At 42.7% G+C, this 17,977-nt stretch overlaps 1 protein-coding gene across 5 annotated transcripts in view; it reads left to right on the plus strand.

Annotated features, from left to right (window-relative positions):
* Positions 1-17,977, plus strand: part of Sema3e (semaphorin 3E) — a 259,856-nt gene that overhangs the window by 129,930 nt on the left and 111,949 nt on the right. For all 5 annotated transcript variants that reach the window (XM_063237468.1, XM_063237463.1, XM_063237474.1 and 2 more), the window contains exons 3-4: positions 6,741-6,800; positions 9,237-9,356. In XM_063237468.1, the coding sequence (XP_063093538.1) occupies positions 6,741-6,800; positions 9,237-9,356 (180 nt within the window). The remainder of the gene's footprint in view (positions 1-6,740; positions 6,801-9,236; positions 9,357-17,977) is intronic.

Genomic DNA, 17,977 nt, shown 5'->3' on the forward strand with positions numbered 1-17,977 from the left:
ACAATTTATTTATTCATCTTGAAATGTGAAGGTACAATAGAGATTAACTGCATTGCAATGCTGACAGCATGGTTATTATTAAGCTATATGCTTCTAATGTGTTTCCATTTCTAAGTGAGGCATAGCAGAACCATACGGCTCTGGGGGAGCTATCTAACTAGGTTCCAGAAACATATGTGAGGATTTGCATCCTGTAGAAATCAATAAATCAGTCCACATTGTACAGTGTTTATAATAAGTGATTCATAGATCCACATAAACATTGACTTCGCAATTTGAATAGTTGTACAGCTTCAAATAAAGTAGTAAGAAAGCATAGAGATGCTTTGGAGGTGATTTCTAGGTAAAACAATTGCATCCACCGAGCAGGGTCGCCTTCCTAGTTCTCTTTCCTTGCCTCCTCCTCCGTCTATGAAGGAGAATCGCTATGATCTCTGAAAATCAGCTCTGCTCTAGAAAGCCCAGAACTATTCAAGCTCTCCGAACTTATTTTCTTTCCCATTCCATGAAAACATCAAATGTGGACCATTTTATTCATTTCAGCTCCATTTTATGAGGAACTCCTAGGATATTCCATATTCAGTAACAAACTTTACTTTAGAAAACTTTACTGAATGGCTTTAAGTTTCTGAATTTTAGCTTGTGTTTCCGAAATGATTCTTGCCCATACTTTTCAGCTAAAGTTGTGATTCTTAATTTGGATATCTCTAGATGTGATAGATAATTCCCTTAATCAAAATATGTATATTTTCTCATTTATTCAACTTTTCTATATCAAAGGTGAAGAACACTTGTATAATAAAAGTTAATTTTTTGGTAAATGGAAGAATCACATTAAAATATACTTTACATATGAATGTGAGGTAGTTTTTCACATTAATGATAAATTGAGTAAATTTTATCTGTAAAAAGGGACATTGATCCTGCCACTACTGTTTGAGTAGTTAACAGTGTTGTTCGAGTTTATATGCCCTGGAGAACAAAGCTTTGAAGTGTAGATTTTGTGCGTTCGGAAGTTTATACTTCCAACATCCAGACTGTGAGAGTAACGACTGTTACCTGGCATCAGAAGCAGAGACAGCCAGACTGGCAATGGTGTGAGGTTAAAGACGGCATTCACGGATCATTAAGGTTATTCTAATGTGCTATCTTCAGAATGAGTATCCTACATTTAATGATATTTAAAGCCTGTATAATTAGAATAGACATTGAGGGGCCTGGGTACTGTACTAAGACGTAAAATACAGGAAGAAAAATCCAATTATAAGCCACCGTTTTCAGTAGAATAATAAAAGTAGGAAGATAATGATAGATGAAACTTAATGTGAATACAGCCCACATTAATTTAATGTGGATATATTATTTAGATTATTTTATTTTATTTTTAAAATAAAAACAAAATTTTACACAGTTAAATTATTCCCTTCTTGTTAATTTGTGTCTTCTCTCATAAATCTAAAGGTTGAAATATTTTGTAATAATAGCTGTTAAATTCTTAATCCTGGTATAATTATGAAACTCAACAGGGAGTCCAAAAAACACTATTTTGTAATTTTATTTATGCTTTATCTTATTTTTCCCTTGAGAGAACTAGGAATTGTAAATGGCCTGTTAATGTGCCATGGAACAATGAAATTATATTACAGGGTGTCACAATCATGTGTGTTTAACCTTGTACTTTTTGCACCTTTTTGATACAGAGAATTTGGAAATCACATTACACCCTGTTGTTTAACTGCCTTTAAAATGTTTTCTGCAGAGCAAATAGCTTAATTTTATGGGTTTTTGTAGATGCTAAACTCTGGAGCAGAACCAGAGGACACCCTGACTGCCAAAACAAATGAAGAAAATCACTTCCCGTCCCAGCCTGGCAGAACATTTATACACGATGGCTTAAAAAAATAACCTTCCATTTCCAGTGAGGCCTTTCGTTATAATACTTTACCACCTGAGTTAACGTTTGGCTTTAGTCCTGGCCTGTTAAACTCTGTTAAAAAAAAAAAAAAAAAAGCAACAACAACCACAACCACAACAAAGCCAATCAAGCAACTAAAGTTTAGCAAAATGTTCCCGTGTACTGGCTTTTGCTGTGGTGAGCGCTCAGGATTTCAGTTTTCCTCCCTCCCTCACATTTGCCTTGAGCGACCTGATCCACATCCTTTTGCCTAGCTGAAGCGAGCTTCCAGTCTTTGAAAATGATGATTATTGTCAGCATCCTCTTTCTGTCCTGATTAAGCTGGACAGATTCACTGAGTCATCTGATGCTCCTTATAGCATTTTCATGCTAGTGAATCCAGTCTTTCAAACCTTCTTCCTCTGAGCCTCTTTGGTGGATTTTGACTTCACAAAGAATGTGATGGAGTGCGTGGGCGGTGCGGTCTACTCTGCTCCCCGTGAGTAAGCAGCCCCACGAAGCACTGCTCTGAGGGCCTGCGTGGCACACAGAGGGGAGGCACTGCTTTGCCCTCTTATGTTACAGTCTAACAAGAGTGAAAATTAAGCACACCAATCACTACAGTCTAGAGAAAATAAGAACGCATGGGGATCACAGGAGGGAGAGTGCTGTCCTTGGAAGAGATCAGGACGGGGGCTCTGTGGTGAGGCCCTTCCTAACTCGGGTCTGCAAGGGTAACTTGCCCTTTGGATCCAGTGCCAGTTTAGGTTTGCTGCCAGGAATGACGCATGTTCTGATCCTAGAACAGTCATGAATTGTCGTCACCATCACACAATATATTATCTTGTGCTCATGTCAAAACCTGTGAAGGGTCTAAGATTTTGCCTCATATTTAAGATAAGTTGAGCTGTCACAGCTTCCTAGATGCTGTCAGAAGACATTAGCGTCCAGGGTCAGAGACAAAGGCCTCTATTACTCAGGCTCAGCGGGCAGCGAGAGCTTCAGGTTTCCCTCAGCCCCCCAGCCTCCCTGTCCCCCATGTGCTGAGGGCCAGTGGCTCAGCAGACCCTGACACTCCCTGCACACATGCGGCATGGACAGACTGCTGGTTTCGGAGGCCGCTGTGAGCAAATGTGTCCGTCCTTTGCCCAGAGGGAGACATTAATGTTATTACTCTGGCCAAGAAATAAATCTTCCATTTTCCCTGGAGATTCTGTCTTTATCTTTCCAAATGATTTGAACAGAGAATCTGGAACTGAAGTCACCTAAAGGAGTGCAGAATACTGGAGAGAATTCCTCTGCAAACAGCACATGTACACAGTCCTGGAAATATTCATTACAGAGTAACTTAAAGTATAGGAGGTAATGCCCCGAAAACACACCCTAAAGCAGTTACCACTGTAAACAGTAATTAAAATGGATAAGAAAGGAGGCCAATGTATTTTTAAAAGAAAATCGTTGTAACTCAGTATTTTAGGACTCAATGTATTATCCTGATTTCAGATGAGGTGTCCTCTACTTTGTTCATATTTTGAATGAATTAATAATAAAGCTTTCCACAGGCACATGATCTTAAAATAAATTTGTATTTTGACTTTATACACACATATGTATAGCAACTGTATTTACCTGCTGTGACATATGCATTTGAATAACCTATGCATTCCAGGGAAGACATAATTCCCAAACCAACTTGAAACTTTCAGCAGAATGAGGGGCCTTCAATATAAATCATCTAAATCCATCTTTCAGTGCAATACTATTTACCAAAGCAATCACAGACCAGATACAGTTTGTCACCCTGAAGAATTTTGCAGGGCCCAGTTGTGGAACTAGGTCGATGACCCCCTTGGGCTCCATTGCCACTGTGCCTGTCCTGAGGGCCGCACAGCTCCCTGGAGTCAGTCCTGAGTCATACCCTGTCCATGGGGGACAGATCTTTGAGGCCGAGGTCCTCTACTTGAGGATTGTATGGTGTGTTTAGGTTTTATTTTTTTAAACATGTTTTCTTTTATGTGCTTAATTTTTAGTGTTTTTTTTTTTTTTTTTTTTGGTACCAGGGATTGAACTCACAACCTTGCACTTGCCAGACAGGCACTTGTGCCGCTGAGCTATATCTCCAATCCTGTTCTTTTTTTTTCTTATCACTTAGCATAAAAAAATCTGGTGTGTTTTCACTTAAACTATATATGCTGTACTAGGAACCAGAGAATACTAATGCTGAAAATTGTTGGTAAGAATCACACTGCAGCTCATTGCAAAGCTTTAGGGGAAGGACTCAAACTGTGGTGTGCTTGTTCTTAAGATAAAATTATAATAATACACAAAAATGGCATTGTCGCCATGCTTATAAATTCCCCATGCTCCTCAGGTTTCAGGGCTCGGACTTGACTGTGCACTGTGTAAGTTACCTGTGGGACCTTTCTACTCTGAAATATAATTGCCAGCCCTGATAGTTTATGAGACACAGCCTTAGGACCTCTTGAACATACCTAGGATTCGAATGCAAGTGTCAGATTTTGTAAACTAAATGTCTAAGGGAGGAGTCAGGTGCGGGGAAAGCTGTCCCCTTGAAAAGCGTCTTCACCCGCCCATACCAGAGGAATGCCACTACATAAGCATGTGGACCCAGGTGGCTTGTGAAGCATCCTTGGGAGGAAGAGGCTATGAGTTGCGGCCTCCTAAGAGTGGTGCACTCCCTAGCTGGGGGATTTCTGTTCCTTCACCGAAATGGTAATTGCTTACAATGGGAAGAGAGCCAAATAATTTGAGGGTTAGCTGGCTTTGTTAGAGGTAATAAAGAAAAATAAATATATACAGGATTCTGGTGGGGACCCAAGGACACCGAGAGGTACCCTGGAGTCAGGGAGAACAGGCCCAGCACGGCAGAGCTTTTCCTAGGTGGTAAGGCGGTGGGAGGGCGATGGGTCCCGAAAATGTGGGGCAAAGGTCAAGTAGGAAGCTTACACTCTGAGGCCTGGGAGCCTCCAGGGACAGACTAGTTGCCACTGTTACGTGGATAGTGCTGTTTAGTGCACGGATGGATGGACCTGCTGTAGTGTGGCCCTGTCTATGTGTTTGCACAGACAATAGTGCCCTTTTTTTTTTTTTTTTTTGCTTTTTGAGACAGGATCTCCCTATGCAGTTCAGGCTGGTCTGGAGCTCACTCTGTAGCCCAGGCTGGTCTCCAAGGATCCTCCTGCCTCAGCTTCCCGAGTGCTGGAATTACAGGTGTGAGCCACCACATCCGGCTTCTTTTTTTTTTTTTTAAAGAAACTTCCTTGATATTATCCTTTTGAAACAGTCATGCTAAGGGTGATGTTAGACGTTGCTTTTTAAAAGCTCAACACAAAATTTGGAAAGTTGATCATGGCAAGCGCTGGTGGGGGTTGTAGGCCCCTGGTATAACCAGGTACCGTGCTGATTTCCGCCTTCTGGTCTGCCATGGCCCCGTCCTCAGAAGGCCCAGTAATCTGCCCCTGGGCGTCTGTACTGGTGCTGTTCCACACCTATCCCCGAGGGGCCTGTGCAGCAGACAGGGCCTTGTCCTTGGGAAAGTTGTCGAGAAAATGTGGGAGATCATGCCCTGGGCATCGCACAGCAATTGGAAACAACAGACAGCGTGGGCCCATAGACCATGGAGCACTCTCGAACACCCAATTTTTCAAGAAAAGAAGAAGAGTTACAAAACCCAATTCCATTTGCATAAGCTAGACACAGATGCATAAAGCAATCATATTTGTGAGAATATAGTTGAACAAACAAAAACGTGCCCCGCAGCAAGGTGTAGTGGTTGCCCCTCAGTCAGAGGTAAACGGGACACGCAGGGTGGGGAGGGAGGAAACAAATCCGAGATGGCGAAGCCTTCTGTGGTTCCAGTGATAACCAGCAGCTGGCTGTGGCATGTGTGCCGCAGGTTCGCCACCACTGGGACAAAGAGTTGAAGGACGGGAGAGGTGTTTCAGGACCAGTGAGGACAGCAGAGATGAGAGTAGCAGAGCAGAGTCTGTGCTCTGCGCATGGACTCACACAACAAAAGGAAGAAAAAAATAAAGGCATTAGTGGGGTTTCTGGAAAATAATAGGATTTGTCCTATAGTTTAAGCAAAAACTAAAGTGAGAGAAGAAGTCTGAGGAAAGATGATGACAAAGGAAACAGAGTTTCAAAAATAAATAAATTAGCTTTTAGAAATACATGGAACAATCACGGATTTGCTTCTGTGGTCTCAGCAGAGTGTGAGGCACTGATAGAGAAGCTAAAGAAGGAAAGGGGGTTAAAAACCGAATCTGTGGTGAACAGTGTATCCCCCTGTGGGAAACGGGTCGCGAAGGTGAATCCGTGCAGGCCTGAACCCAGGTGGAAACTGCTGAGCGAATAAGGATAATAACCGAATCCGTAGCCCCCGAGTCCTCGGGCCACCTGCCCTTCCACCCTTTCCCGCCACAGACTACAGATCCTGCCCCCCGCCAGGTGGAGAAAGGCTGGCGGAGCCTAAGTGGGTGCTGGCTCAGAGGAGCGAGGCCCAGCCGCCTTCGCCTTCGGGGGAGGACAGGACTGGATGGATGGGCAGGAGGGCGGCCCGAGGGCCTGGCTGCAGACGGCTGCGCTCTGCAGGGCTGGTGCACAGGAAGCCAGCCTGCCCAAAGATTAAGAGAATAAAAGGCTTAGCACCAAGTAAAAGTTCACAGACGAAGTTCCCCATTATGCAAATAGTTATGCGAACAAGAGAAAGTCTTCTTGTATCTTTCTAGCAAATAGAGCAAAATGGAAATAGATTAAACCATAGGAGAAAGTGAGCCGGTTTTCCAGTGCTGCTGCTATAATAGTCCATTGTCTTCTGTTCCAGATTCACTGGCCCAGTACAGCGCTAAAAATAGAAGACTGCATAATGAAAGGGAAGGACGCGGTGAGTATTATTCACTGTAAGTTCCCGGGTCATCAGTTACATGCCCACTCAACACAGCAGACTTCTATTTGTTATCAAAAAGCATCTGTGCCGTTCCGTTCATGACAGATAAATACAAACATACACATTGGACCAGGATATCATTATATGAATCAGCATTAGCGCGGTTTTAGGGGACCAACTGCCGTCCAGATCTGGGATTTTTCCTTTCTTTCTTTTTTTTGTGTGTGCCGGGAATTGAACTGTTTTGTTTAAGTGTAATCTCAAATTTATAAGTTCTTTGTGCTAAGGCTTATTTCCAGTGCAACTGGAAAAAACTATGGTAGCTTTTTTTTAATTTGAGAAAAATGGACACATTTTGAGGATTTTCTTCACTTTGATTAGTAAAGCAGAGACAAAGAATAAAAAGAGAGGATGTGAAGCCTGCGGAGGGATCAGGGCTGTGAGGTGCATTTGGGGTCACTAGAGGTGTGGGAGTGGCAGAGGCCACCGGTGGGCTTTTGGGGGCCAGGGGACAGGAGTCCAAGTGTCGGCCGGGCGGGAGTGGCAGCTGCCCTGCTGTAGGGCACATCTCTAAGGAAGGTCCCAGATCACCCTTTGAAGGCGAGCTCCGCTTTCTCTGCTAAAACCACGCCCGGCACCAGGTCCTGTGTGCTGCGGCTCCTGGATCAGAGCCAGCAATGAGTCATCGAGTTCCCCAGTGGCCCGATCTGTCCCCTTAGGCCCTGCAGCCGAAGCTCAACGGCGCCCATGCGGTCCCTGGGCCCAGTCTCAGATGGGCGGTGTGTCCACAGAGGAGAAGCAGGTGCCAGGGCAGTGTGAGGGCAGGACACCCAGCAGGCCTGAGCCATCAGCTTCTACCACTCCGAGGTCACCCTTGCGGTGTCACAAGCGTAGAAACCTGAACACGCCGTGGCCCGCTCACAGCGGAGTAGTGTGTCCCTCACTCCCGCTGAGGAGCTGCACGCGCGGCGTGGCCCCCGGTCCCGGGCTCAGGCGCACCATCCCGGCCTGTTACAGGGGAGCCTGTGGGCGGGCGCTGAAGCTGCAGGCTGAACTCATAGACTGCTGCGTGCGCAGAACGTGAGTGCACTCTTTCACAGCAAGGGTCAGCAGCAAGAGGCTTAGTGTTTCTTCTGTCATTTATGATTTACATTTTTATTAGCTCATGTTTATAGTGCACAGTCCTTATACTCACCATGGGGAGTACAAAAAGCAAAATAAGATATGAGAGGAAATCGGGAGTGGATCAAACAAGGGAGGGATCAAACACGGAAGGGGAAGATGACATAAAAGAACTGAGGTGTGGTGTAATTCACTTTTGTTAGAGGGTATTTGCTAGAACTGATTTAGTCAAGGTAGTTTTGAAGCTATTTTATTTTTTATCATTTTTATTTTTGTTGTGTCTTTTTGAGGCAGGGTCTTGCTATGCAGTTCAGGCTGGCCTCAGGCTTACTTTGTAACCCCGGCTAGTCTCACAGTTGCAAATGGTTCTCCTGCCTCAGCCTCTCAGGTGCTGGGATTACACAAGTGTGCCACCATGCCCACTTGAAGCTATTTTAAATGTTTTCTTTCATTGAGAAAATTGACCATAAACCACCTCCTGACAGCGTATTAAGAGTTGTCAGGTACGATATGCATGTATTGGAGAGTGGGCTTGAGTAACTGGCCGTGCAACCATGTGTAAAGTAATGATTGTGGCTTCGGGCAGCTTATGTGTGGCAGCAGCGGGGCCGGGATGGAACTTTACAAGCCACAGCCACACACATCATCTTTCTGTGGACTCAGACTGCTGGCACGCTACAGCTGGGGTGTGTAGTGGCAGCAGAGACCGGATTGCCCACCAAAAAAACCGCACAGACAAGCCGACCCCTGCTGGAAGCCTGGTTGGTCCGTGGGCTGTACTTTCACAGCAGTTACAGTCCCACCATCAAATGTTATTTAATTTGCATTTTTTCTACTCACTTGAAAATTCTCTCTGAAATTGCTAAAGCCTGCAATCTGCCTACGCTTCCTTATGAATAATGAAGCTACACCTAATTATTGGTTTTTGACTTTGTGCTGATTCATTGTTTACACTGTACTAAAAAGCAACAGCCCTGGGAATATCTTAATTACCCAGAGGAACATATTGCTATGCAAATCTTTACGCTCGAATACATTTCTGAGCAGTTGGCATCTTGAATGCACAGAAAGTGATTCGGGCCATTATAATAAGATGTAACTCCCACGTCACTGCTAACTGAAACGCACGTGACAGTCATCAGTCTCTTTTCCTTGGTCCTTGTCTTCCTCCTGTCTTCCCTCTTACTCCGTCCACCCAAAAAGAACTATGGTAAAACATGGGATTTCTGTTAAGGAGGAAAATGAAAATCGAAAAGGACCATCACCTAACCAATGAGTTACGCTAACCTGTGTCTTTGGGTCCTGCTTTAGAGCGAGTGTGCGAATTTCGTCCGCGTTTTACATCACTACAACAGGACCCACCTGCTGACCTGCGGGACTGGCGCCTTCGACCCGCTCTGTGCCTTCATTCGGGTTGGCTATCACCTGGAGGTAAGAGAGCTTCATTCGCTGTCACCACCAGCATGAATGATGGCCACACAAGTCTGCTTTAATAGAAAGAAGATGCCAGTTTTTCCACAAAAATGAAAGAAGCATTTGGGATATGCTGACGTAGCTTGCTTGCAGCAAAGAAATGATATCTGGCCTCTTAAACTCTGTCAGCTAGAAATCTGTGAACCAGTTCTCTATGTATTTATTCAGCAGTTATTTGCTTAATTCATTCTCTTAAAAATTTTACCTATATCAAATAGTATTCTACTATATATATTTATTAACTTATTCACCAAAAACTGGGCTCTGTGAGCAGAGAAAGAGAGAGAGGGAGAGAGAGACAGAGCGACAGAGACAGAAAGAGAGATAATTCACATAAGTATAATACTGCATGTGATATTTTAATAAAGTGTATGAAGAGACTTTTGGTTCAGTGATTACTTTGTCTAGGCCAGCAAGATGGGGAGCACAGGAGGGCTGTGCACTTGGAAGGACTGAAGGTGAGTTAGTAGGAGAAGCTGTTCACGTCTTTCCCTGTGACGTGCAAAGTCACACAGGAAAGCAGGCTGAGTCCAAGTGAATTCTGCACCATCCCGTGGGTACTGACCCGAGATTAGCCGTAGCTGTTCCTGCGAGCCGGCCAGCTGCATTCACTGCTGTGGTGTGCACGCTCCGACGTGCTTTGATCCATCACAGTTGCCCAGAAGTCCATGAAACAATATTCTGATGTTGCTTAGGTTAGAAAGCACAGCTTCCATTCAGAAGGGCCAGCCATGAAATAGAGATCTAGACATCTATAGGCAGGTGCCTAGCCTTGCGATTCTTAACGCCTTCTTCAGGAAAGGGTAGCAGTGGTTGAAAAATATGTTTAGCAAACACAAATAAAGAACAGCATTCATTTTACCACTAAATTATTATTTCTGGTACACTCATTAACTCTCAGTTACAAGCATATTAGCACAGTACTGACATACCTAATAGCTGAGGTATGCAGAGAGGGTCCCGGACTGAGATTTTATAGCTGTGAGCCATCCTTACAGGCAGGATGCAGAAGTAACCCATTTAATCTGCTAGTTTACCACCTGTAATTGTAAGTTAAAGTGTTCTACATAAAGACATCACAATATATTTGCTGAATCTCTTTAAAGAAATGGAGTAGTTAATGTAATAGAAGTTAACAGATATAGAAGGCAAATCAGGCGAGGTGTATGTAAGGTACACATACACACAAAGTTAGAATGTGTAGAATCTGACGGCACTTCTGCTAACACCGAATCCTATTTTCATTTATTTCAAAGTTTGTTTCACCTTTATTTTTTAGAGGCATTTTCTTTGGATATAGAATTCTGGCTTAATAGTTCTTTTTATGTTTTCCCTTTTATCTTTCATCATTTAAAAAAAAACCCTTTATTATATTCTAACCTCTTTCTAATGTAAATTAATGTTTCATGCATATGGACATTATCCTGTTAGTAATTATTTCATCTTTCAAGATTTTATCTTAACCTGGCCTTTTTAGAGATTTCTCTATAGTGTTCATAGAGATGGTTGAGGAGATTATATCTGTGTTTCTTAGAATACTGATGTTCTTGGATGCATGCCTCTTATGTTTTTCTAACTTTTTGTCATTTCTTGTTTAAATAATATTTCTGCTTTTCTTCAGAGATTTATGCATACGTATATATATTTATATAGATGTGTTTTACATTTATTTACATACTTATATATGTTAATTCTCTAGGCCTTGTCTGATAGATCACCAAAACTCAGTTCATTTCCATTTAAACTTTTGGCTGTGCTTTCCAGATTGCTTAAATTCTATTGATTTATTTTTAAATATACTAACTCACTTTTCTGATCTTCCAAATATGCCATTAAGCTCATCCCATTGTGCCATGCCAATTGCACGGAACGTTGAGTCCTGTAACTTTACTTTCTTATAGTGCCTACTTTTATACTGAATGGCCTGCCATATTTACATTCATTATGATTACATTTTCCTTTAAGCCTTTAAATAAAATTTATTTATTTAGTGTTTCAAAATCTTTATATGTTAATTCTGTCTTCTACTTCCTATTAAGGTTGATTTGTCTTGACTGATTTTTCCTTGAATTAGGATTTTTGTTTCTGTTTCTTTGCATGCATAATAATTTTACAGTATACTGAACATTCTAGATCACATGTTGTCAACATCCTATTATTTGACATTTTGAAGATGGTTGACTTTTGCTCTGGAAAGTAGTTTATCTGGCTGGACTGAAACTCCTGGCTGCTGTGCCTTGGGGAGCTGTCTCTCTCCATGTGCCTTAGGGGACTCTCAGGTCTACTTAACTCACCTCCAGTGCCTTCAAACAGCTGTGAAGAGGGCTTTTTAACCTTAAAACTTAGTTTAATCACCATCTGTGAAGAATTACTTGAATAGAAACTGCACTATCATTAAAATTAAAACATGATCATATGTAATTCAACTCAATATGCATATACTGAATATTTTATCTCATAACTATGTGAATATTGAATATGAATAAAATATTGAGTCATGTTAGAATATGTGAATATTATGGATTAAGCCATTCAAATATTAAAATACTATTTGTACACAAGTCTTAATAGTCAAATATGGTTGAAATAAAATCTCATATTTCTCTAAATACAAAATATGATACAGTTGTATATCTCTGAAGAGGAACTTTGTCCACAGGATAATAAAGGCAGTAAGAGATTTAGTCTAAAAACATCATTTGGAGGTTTGATGTAACTTCATATGAGGGGATGGAAAGTTACCAGTCACATCGGCAGGGAACGTATTTTGATTTTGTCCATTTCCATACCTTTCTTGGAGAACTTGAGTTCTACTCCCAGAAGTCTCTCCTTGGAAGAAACGTGCCTGTTAATTTAGAGTTCAGAGGGCTTTCTTCTTCCTGAAGGCCCCTTGCAAATCACATCTGCAAACAGTCCTGAAAGTTTCTGCTTGTAGTTGACAACACCTGGTTGCTTCCTTCTCCTTCCCAACATGCAGATGCCATGTGGGTGGTTCCCGGCTGTGGGAGGGTCACCCACAGCGCTCTCATCTGATCCCTCTGTTCTCATGGGGCTGGGGTAATGAAGACCAAAATGTATGCTTTTATTCCTCTTGTCACAAAGATCTTAATACAACTTTTAACAGCAAAAGTATACAAATATAAAGTATTACATAAAATACAAGATTGCACAGCACTTCGATTATTGCTATCTGAAAGAAGATGGAAATTATGTGAGCAATGCAGAGGTTCAGATGGCAAACGCAGAGGCCGCAGTGTGGAACATGCATTTGTGGAGAGCTGATGCAGGCTGGGAATTTCTGCAGCACTGAGGAGTTCATTGCTTCCCAACCTGCTGCCCAGAACCCACTGCCGGCTTGGCAATCCCAGCCAGTCAGCCTGGTCAGCCCCTGCAGCAGTTTCTAGGTTGTATACCAGAGGACCCTGGAGACCGCACAAGTTTCTCACCTGGCACTATCGTGTGGCTGCAGTCAGGCTGCTCAGTAAGCTTCATGCGCCAGGCAGAGTCTCGGCAGCCACTGGCATCCTGCCTCTCCTGCACCAGTCCCCAGGTGTTTCCGTGAGAAAGAAAGCTGCACCGAGGCAGGTGCAAGGCAAGCTTTGAAAATGCTTGTGGGGGACTAAGGCAAAGTCACAGCTTGAAGGATGCAAAATTACCTTACTGTGTCCTGACATTGGCCTGCAGCTCTCCTCTTGCCGTCCTCAAAGGCACAGTGCAGAGAAGGGCCAGGTGGATGGGTCACCTGGGTCCCTGTGCCCAGCGAGGGAAATGTGTTTGCTTGGCAGGCACACACTTGGGTATACAGACCACTCGTTGCCACGCAGTGTATTTTCTGGATAATTTTAATGCATACTTTTTTTTTGTATGCAGACTAAATTAGTCATGCAAATGCATTTTACATCAATGAAATTTTGAAATGTACTTTATGATTTTCAGCATAGGATTTTGAGGTTTTCTCCAGTGTAGAAAGTAACAGTTTAGCTAATGAAATTTTGATATTAATGGTTTCAAAATCATAAGACATACACAGACCGTAGGAAAGTATGGTCTTTAAAATACATTCTTTAAAAATACATTAAAAACTGTACCAAAGTCATATTCTTACCAAGGGAGGAGTAGACATTTGAACTTTATAGGCAGGAAATGACATATTTGTAGTTGCTCCTATAAATATTTTGTAATGTACTTGTGTGAGGTGATTATTTAGATGTAACAAGATTATTACCGTTCAGAGTCCTGTGTTTCACATGTTTTCTCAGGCCCTCCTAAAGTAAAGTAAAGCTGGAAACCTTACTAAAATGAAGAGTGCTCAAAACAGTATCAAACAGAAAAGTTACAATGTGTGTTTTTTATTAGATATGTTTTTCCCACGGGTATTCAAGTTTGTTTCTTAGCAAATTGATTCTGTTTATAGAGCAAAGATGGTTGTTGTTTTAATGAAAAAAATGAACACTTACTAAAGTACTAGAAGTTACGGATACAAGTGTGTTCTCTTACACAGCTGAGATTAATATAGCCAGGCATTTCATAGTCTTTATATTTTCCAAAGAAGTATGCATATCTTTGCTTAAAAACTGTTTTCTTTAGTGCCAACTCTTGCTTCAAGTCCACAAAGCCCTAATGATTTTCAAATTTCTCTCTCAGTGAGTTCCTGTTAGCTCTTTGTTTATTTTTATGTGTTTAGCTAAAATCATCATTTTGGATTAAAAAGGTAAAGGTACTAATTTGAACATGACTTGTAAAGTTAGAATGGCTTTGATCATTTAAATAGAATAAATGTATGAAATGGGCATTTATACTTGGCAACATTTATATTTTCCAGGTGATTTTTGGTTAATAAGAACTTAATTTTAATTTTACTAAGTCATTTTTGTAAACCTTATTGGTCATGTGTTATGAGGGGTGGCTTCTGTCTAATTTCCTGATCTCCTTATGTGAAACTGATAAAAAATATTTTGTTGGCTTAAAAATTATGCTAATTTTTCAACATTTGGAATTTAGATACATAACCAGAAGCTGAGTATTGCATTAGGAAATTAGGTTTGTTTCATTTTGGTGTCAGTCTGTGCAGTTTTTATTCTTCTGAGGAGGTGATATATAAATATAAGGAAAATGCAGTACAGTTTAAGAGTAATGAAAGTGGAGATTATCTAAAGTTAATTCTGTGTCGTAGAGAGCACAGGAATGTGATATATATTGGTATAAATATTAAAAGTTAAATGTGAAAGAGAATTATTTACACTAATCAGATAACAATCATGTAAAAGTATATCTCTACTTCTTTTAAAATAAGAGCATTTTTCTGAAAGGTTACAAATTTCATTACTTATAAATTTCAAATCTCATTATTTATAATTTAGGATTAAAAGACTTAAACAGTGCCAGCACTTCGGAAGGAATCACACACAGTGTTCTTGGGCTGTTGGTCGCTTTCCACACTGGTTCTCCTGCGCTCTAAACTGGACACCAGAGGGTGTTTTCCCTGTACTGATGTAAGCGCCGCCAGGTGAGCCTCACTTCCCTCAGAAGCTGGCCGCCTGGTAGTTCTGTGATTTTTTTTAAAAATTCCCTAGAGTTATTTAAAAATGCCTCTGAATGGAGGGATTGCTCCTCCGCTTCTCCGCTGTCAGTCTTGCTAGTGAGAGCTGGGTAAATGGCTTTCCGGGAGGAAACAGGATTCTTGTGCTATTTTCATGTCTGAGTGGGAGGGAATTCAGCCCCTTCAGGACCCTCACCTAGGCCGGGCTCTGCACCCTCTCTGTGTGTGGCCTCCCCTGCTCCGAGCAGCTGCCCCTGGGCTGGGAGACCCTGGAGGCAGTGACTGTACTGTGTGTCTCGGACAGCTCTGCTGCTGCCCACGGGGAGGACAGGCCCGGGCAGGCTGATAGCCAGCCAGACCTGTAACTAATTAAAGAGCCGGAGGGCCACTCCGCAGGGAACACATGAGTTCTGCTGCAAGGAGCTCACTTTTCCCCTTCAGAACTGTGAGTGCGTGGAAGGCACCTCTAAAATAACAAGCGGAAGTGACCTCAGGCCAGTCCTTTGCCCACCTGTGTCAGGCACCGCAGCTGCTGCTTTTGTGTCCTCTGGGACGCAGCTTCACAGATGGTCGCAGAGACGCCTGTGTTCAGTGTGATGACGCGTGTCCTCCCCTTCCATGGCACCGGCTAGACATCTCCACCCTCCGCCTCCTGAGGGATGGTGCTGGCAGGCGCCTGGTGGGGACTGGACCAGGCTCTCCTGGCCGCAGCTGGGCGGGCACGGCGTCTGCCGCTCCCCTTTGATCTGCCGCAGCAGCCGTATGCCCGCTCGGCTCACAGATGTCCTTTGTTTGTCGCAGCCGGTGTCGCGTGTTTGTTTTCTTTGAAAGTGCTTACATTTTAAAGCCAGTTGGTTTCACACAGTAAATTGCGATTTCCATTGGACCCACATGAAAAGCTCAGCTGGGGCTGAGGAGCTGCACCCTGGTCCCCACATGGGGCACAAGCTTGGCGCCCCCGCACTCCAGGCCGACACCGACTTCTCCGCCTGCCCTCGCTGGCCCTGGCGCTGATCCCCAAACCCAGCAGGAGGGAGCCTCCCCACCTGCAGTGCTTGCTCCCTGTGTGTAGGTGTGGCAGGTCCCTGGGACGCAGGCATGGGTCACGGATTCATAACTGGTGCGAACTTCAAGTTCCAATGCAGCGATTCCAGTCTCCCTCACAGTATAGAAGCCCTCTGGCTGAATGCACTCAGTTTTTAAACTGTCTAAAGTGCTTATGTAAGTAAGGTTTTCTTTAATTATATAGATTCTGCTTACTTTTAGAAGACCTTGGTGGTAATGTAGCGTAATGTATGTTTATTTGGTTGCCTTTTTGTCTTTAAAACATAAAGGAAGTATAAGGTAAAGAGCAGAAACACTGTTTAATTACCATTTTGTTAACTCATAAAACATATGAACTGTTCAGATTAAAACACAACACCTGCGATTAGCTTTGAAAAGTGAAACATAATTATAACAACGTCGTGCTCAACAGTGAAACTCTTGCACCTCAGAACCCCTGCCCCCCTCACTGTGGCCGTAATAACCACTAATCTGATTTTTATCTCCATACATTACTTTTGCTGTATTTAGAATTTCATATAAATGAGTCCTACATGTGGTTCTGTGGCTTTTTTGCTCAATAGTATGCTAAGATTCATTTGTGTCGTGCATCCTTAGCTCCTGTGTCCTTGCTGTAAAGCATCTTTTTCTGTGGATCCCACTCGGTTTATCCCTTCTTTCTCTGATCAGGGGATTGTTCACAGCTGTGGTGCTGTAGCTGTTCCACCCACAAGAGCGTTTTGGCCCATGCCTTTTGGTGACCATATGCATATGTGTTTGCATAGTGGCCTGAAGGAGTGGAATGCTCAGTGTTAGAGGAGGAAGGTGCTCAGCTTTTGTAAGTACTGCCGGATGGTTTTCCGGTCAGTGTACCAATTTCAAGGCCTCCAGGAAATGTGTGCTTTCTAATTACCCCACACCCCGCAGCAACACTTGGTGCTGTCCGCCTTTCTACTGGCCATTCTAATGCGTGTGAGCTGGCAGCACAAAGGGGCTTTAATTAAAGTTGAGCACATTTTGATTTGCTTGGTAATTTTTGAGTCACTTTGGATTTGAAGCCTTCGGTATACCAGCTAAGGATGGTTTTACATTTGCCAAATTGGTTTGTGAGGAATTAAATGTAAAGATACTGAGCTCAGTGTTCAGTATGAGGTGGGAAGTATGGCTCAATGGTAGAGCATTTGCCCAGCATGCACAAGGCTCTGAGTTCAGTCCCCAGTACCACTACCTCCAAAAAAAAAAGCTGGCTAGTGGTCACTACGCAAAGTGTCCAGGTACTTTCTGGAGAAAGGTAGCTGTTATCATGGCCCTTTTAAAGAAGAGAGTTTAAGGGCAGGCTATATACTAAACTTTGAGGGGAATGGTGAATAACAGCAGCAGGGCTGCATTTAAGGAGTTGATGAGAACGAAAGCCCAGGAGGGGAACAAAGCCAGCGGTTCCTGATTGTCATGGTCGCTTCCTGACAGTCAAGGTGAGCCCAGGAAAGATGATGTGTTGCAGAGTTCTTGGCAAAAGGGTTGGGTTCAGAAATAGGGTTTTCATTCTGTCTCTGAAATTTAATTGGTTATGTTATTCGGACCCAGCACTGTTTGTCTTTATAGAGTTGATAGTACTACCTTTACATATGTATTTACATTAATTAACTATAAAATATCTCAAAACCTAAAGCATTTCTAAAAATCTATTATTAAAAGCATATATAGTATAGTCTTTAGTCTTGCAGTAAATTAAGTACCCAATAAAAAGTAGTTATTTTTATGAACTTTTCCATTTTGGGGCTTTGCGATATACATGTGGCATAATTCTCTATACAAAGAGCGTCAAGAATGTAATGAACACAGTGCAGGTGAGAGCGCAGTGTACAGAAAGCCCCTCTCCAAAAGCGAACGGGACTTTCGCAGATGGGCTGAGGTCACATGCTGTCTCCAGGTCGCCTCGCGGTCATGTCTGCGCAGTGAGGCAGGCAGGAGGTGTATTTTCTGTTCGCAGTGGCAG

This window comes from Cavia porcellus, unplaced genomic scaffold, assembly GCF_034190915.1.
Source record: "Cavia porcellus strain 051 isolate PalLab524CR breed Dunkin Hartley unplaced genomic scaffold, mCavPor4.1 scaffold_2, whole genome shotgun sequence".
Lineage (NCBI taxonomy): Eukaryota > Metazoa > Chordata > Mammalia > Rodentia > Caviidae > Cavia > Cavia porcellus.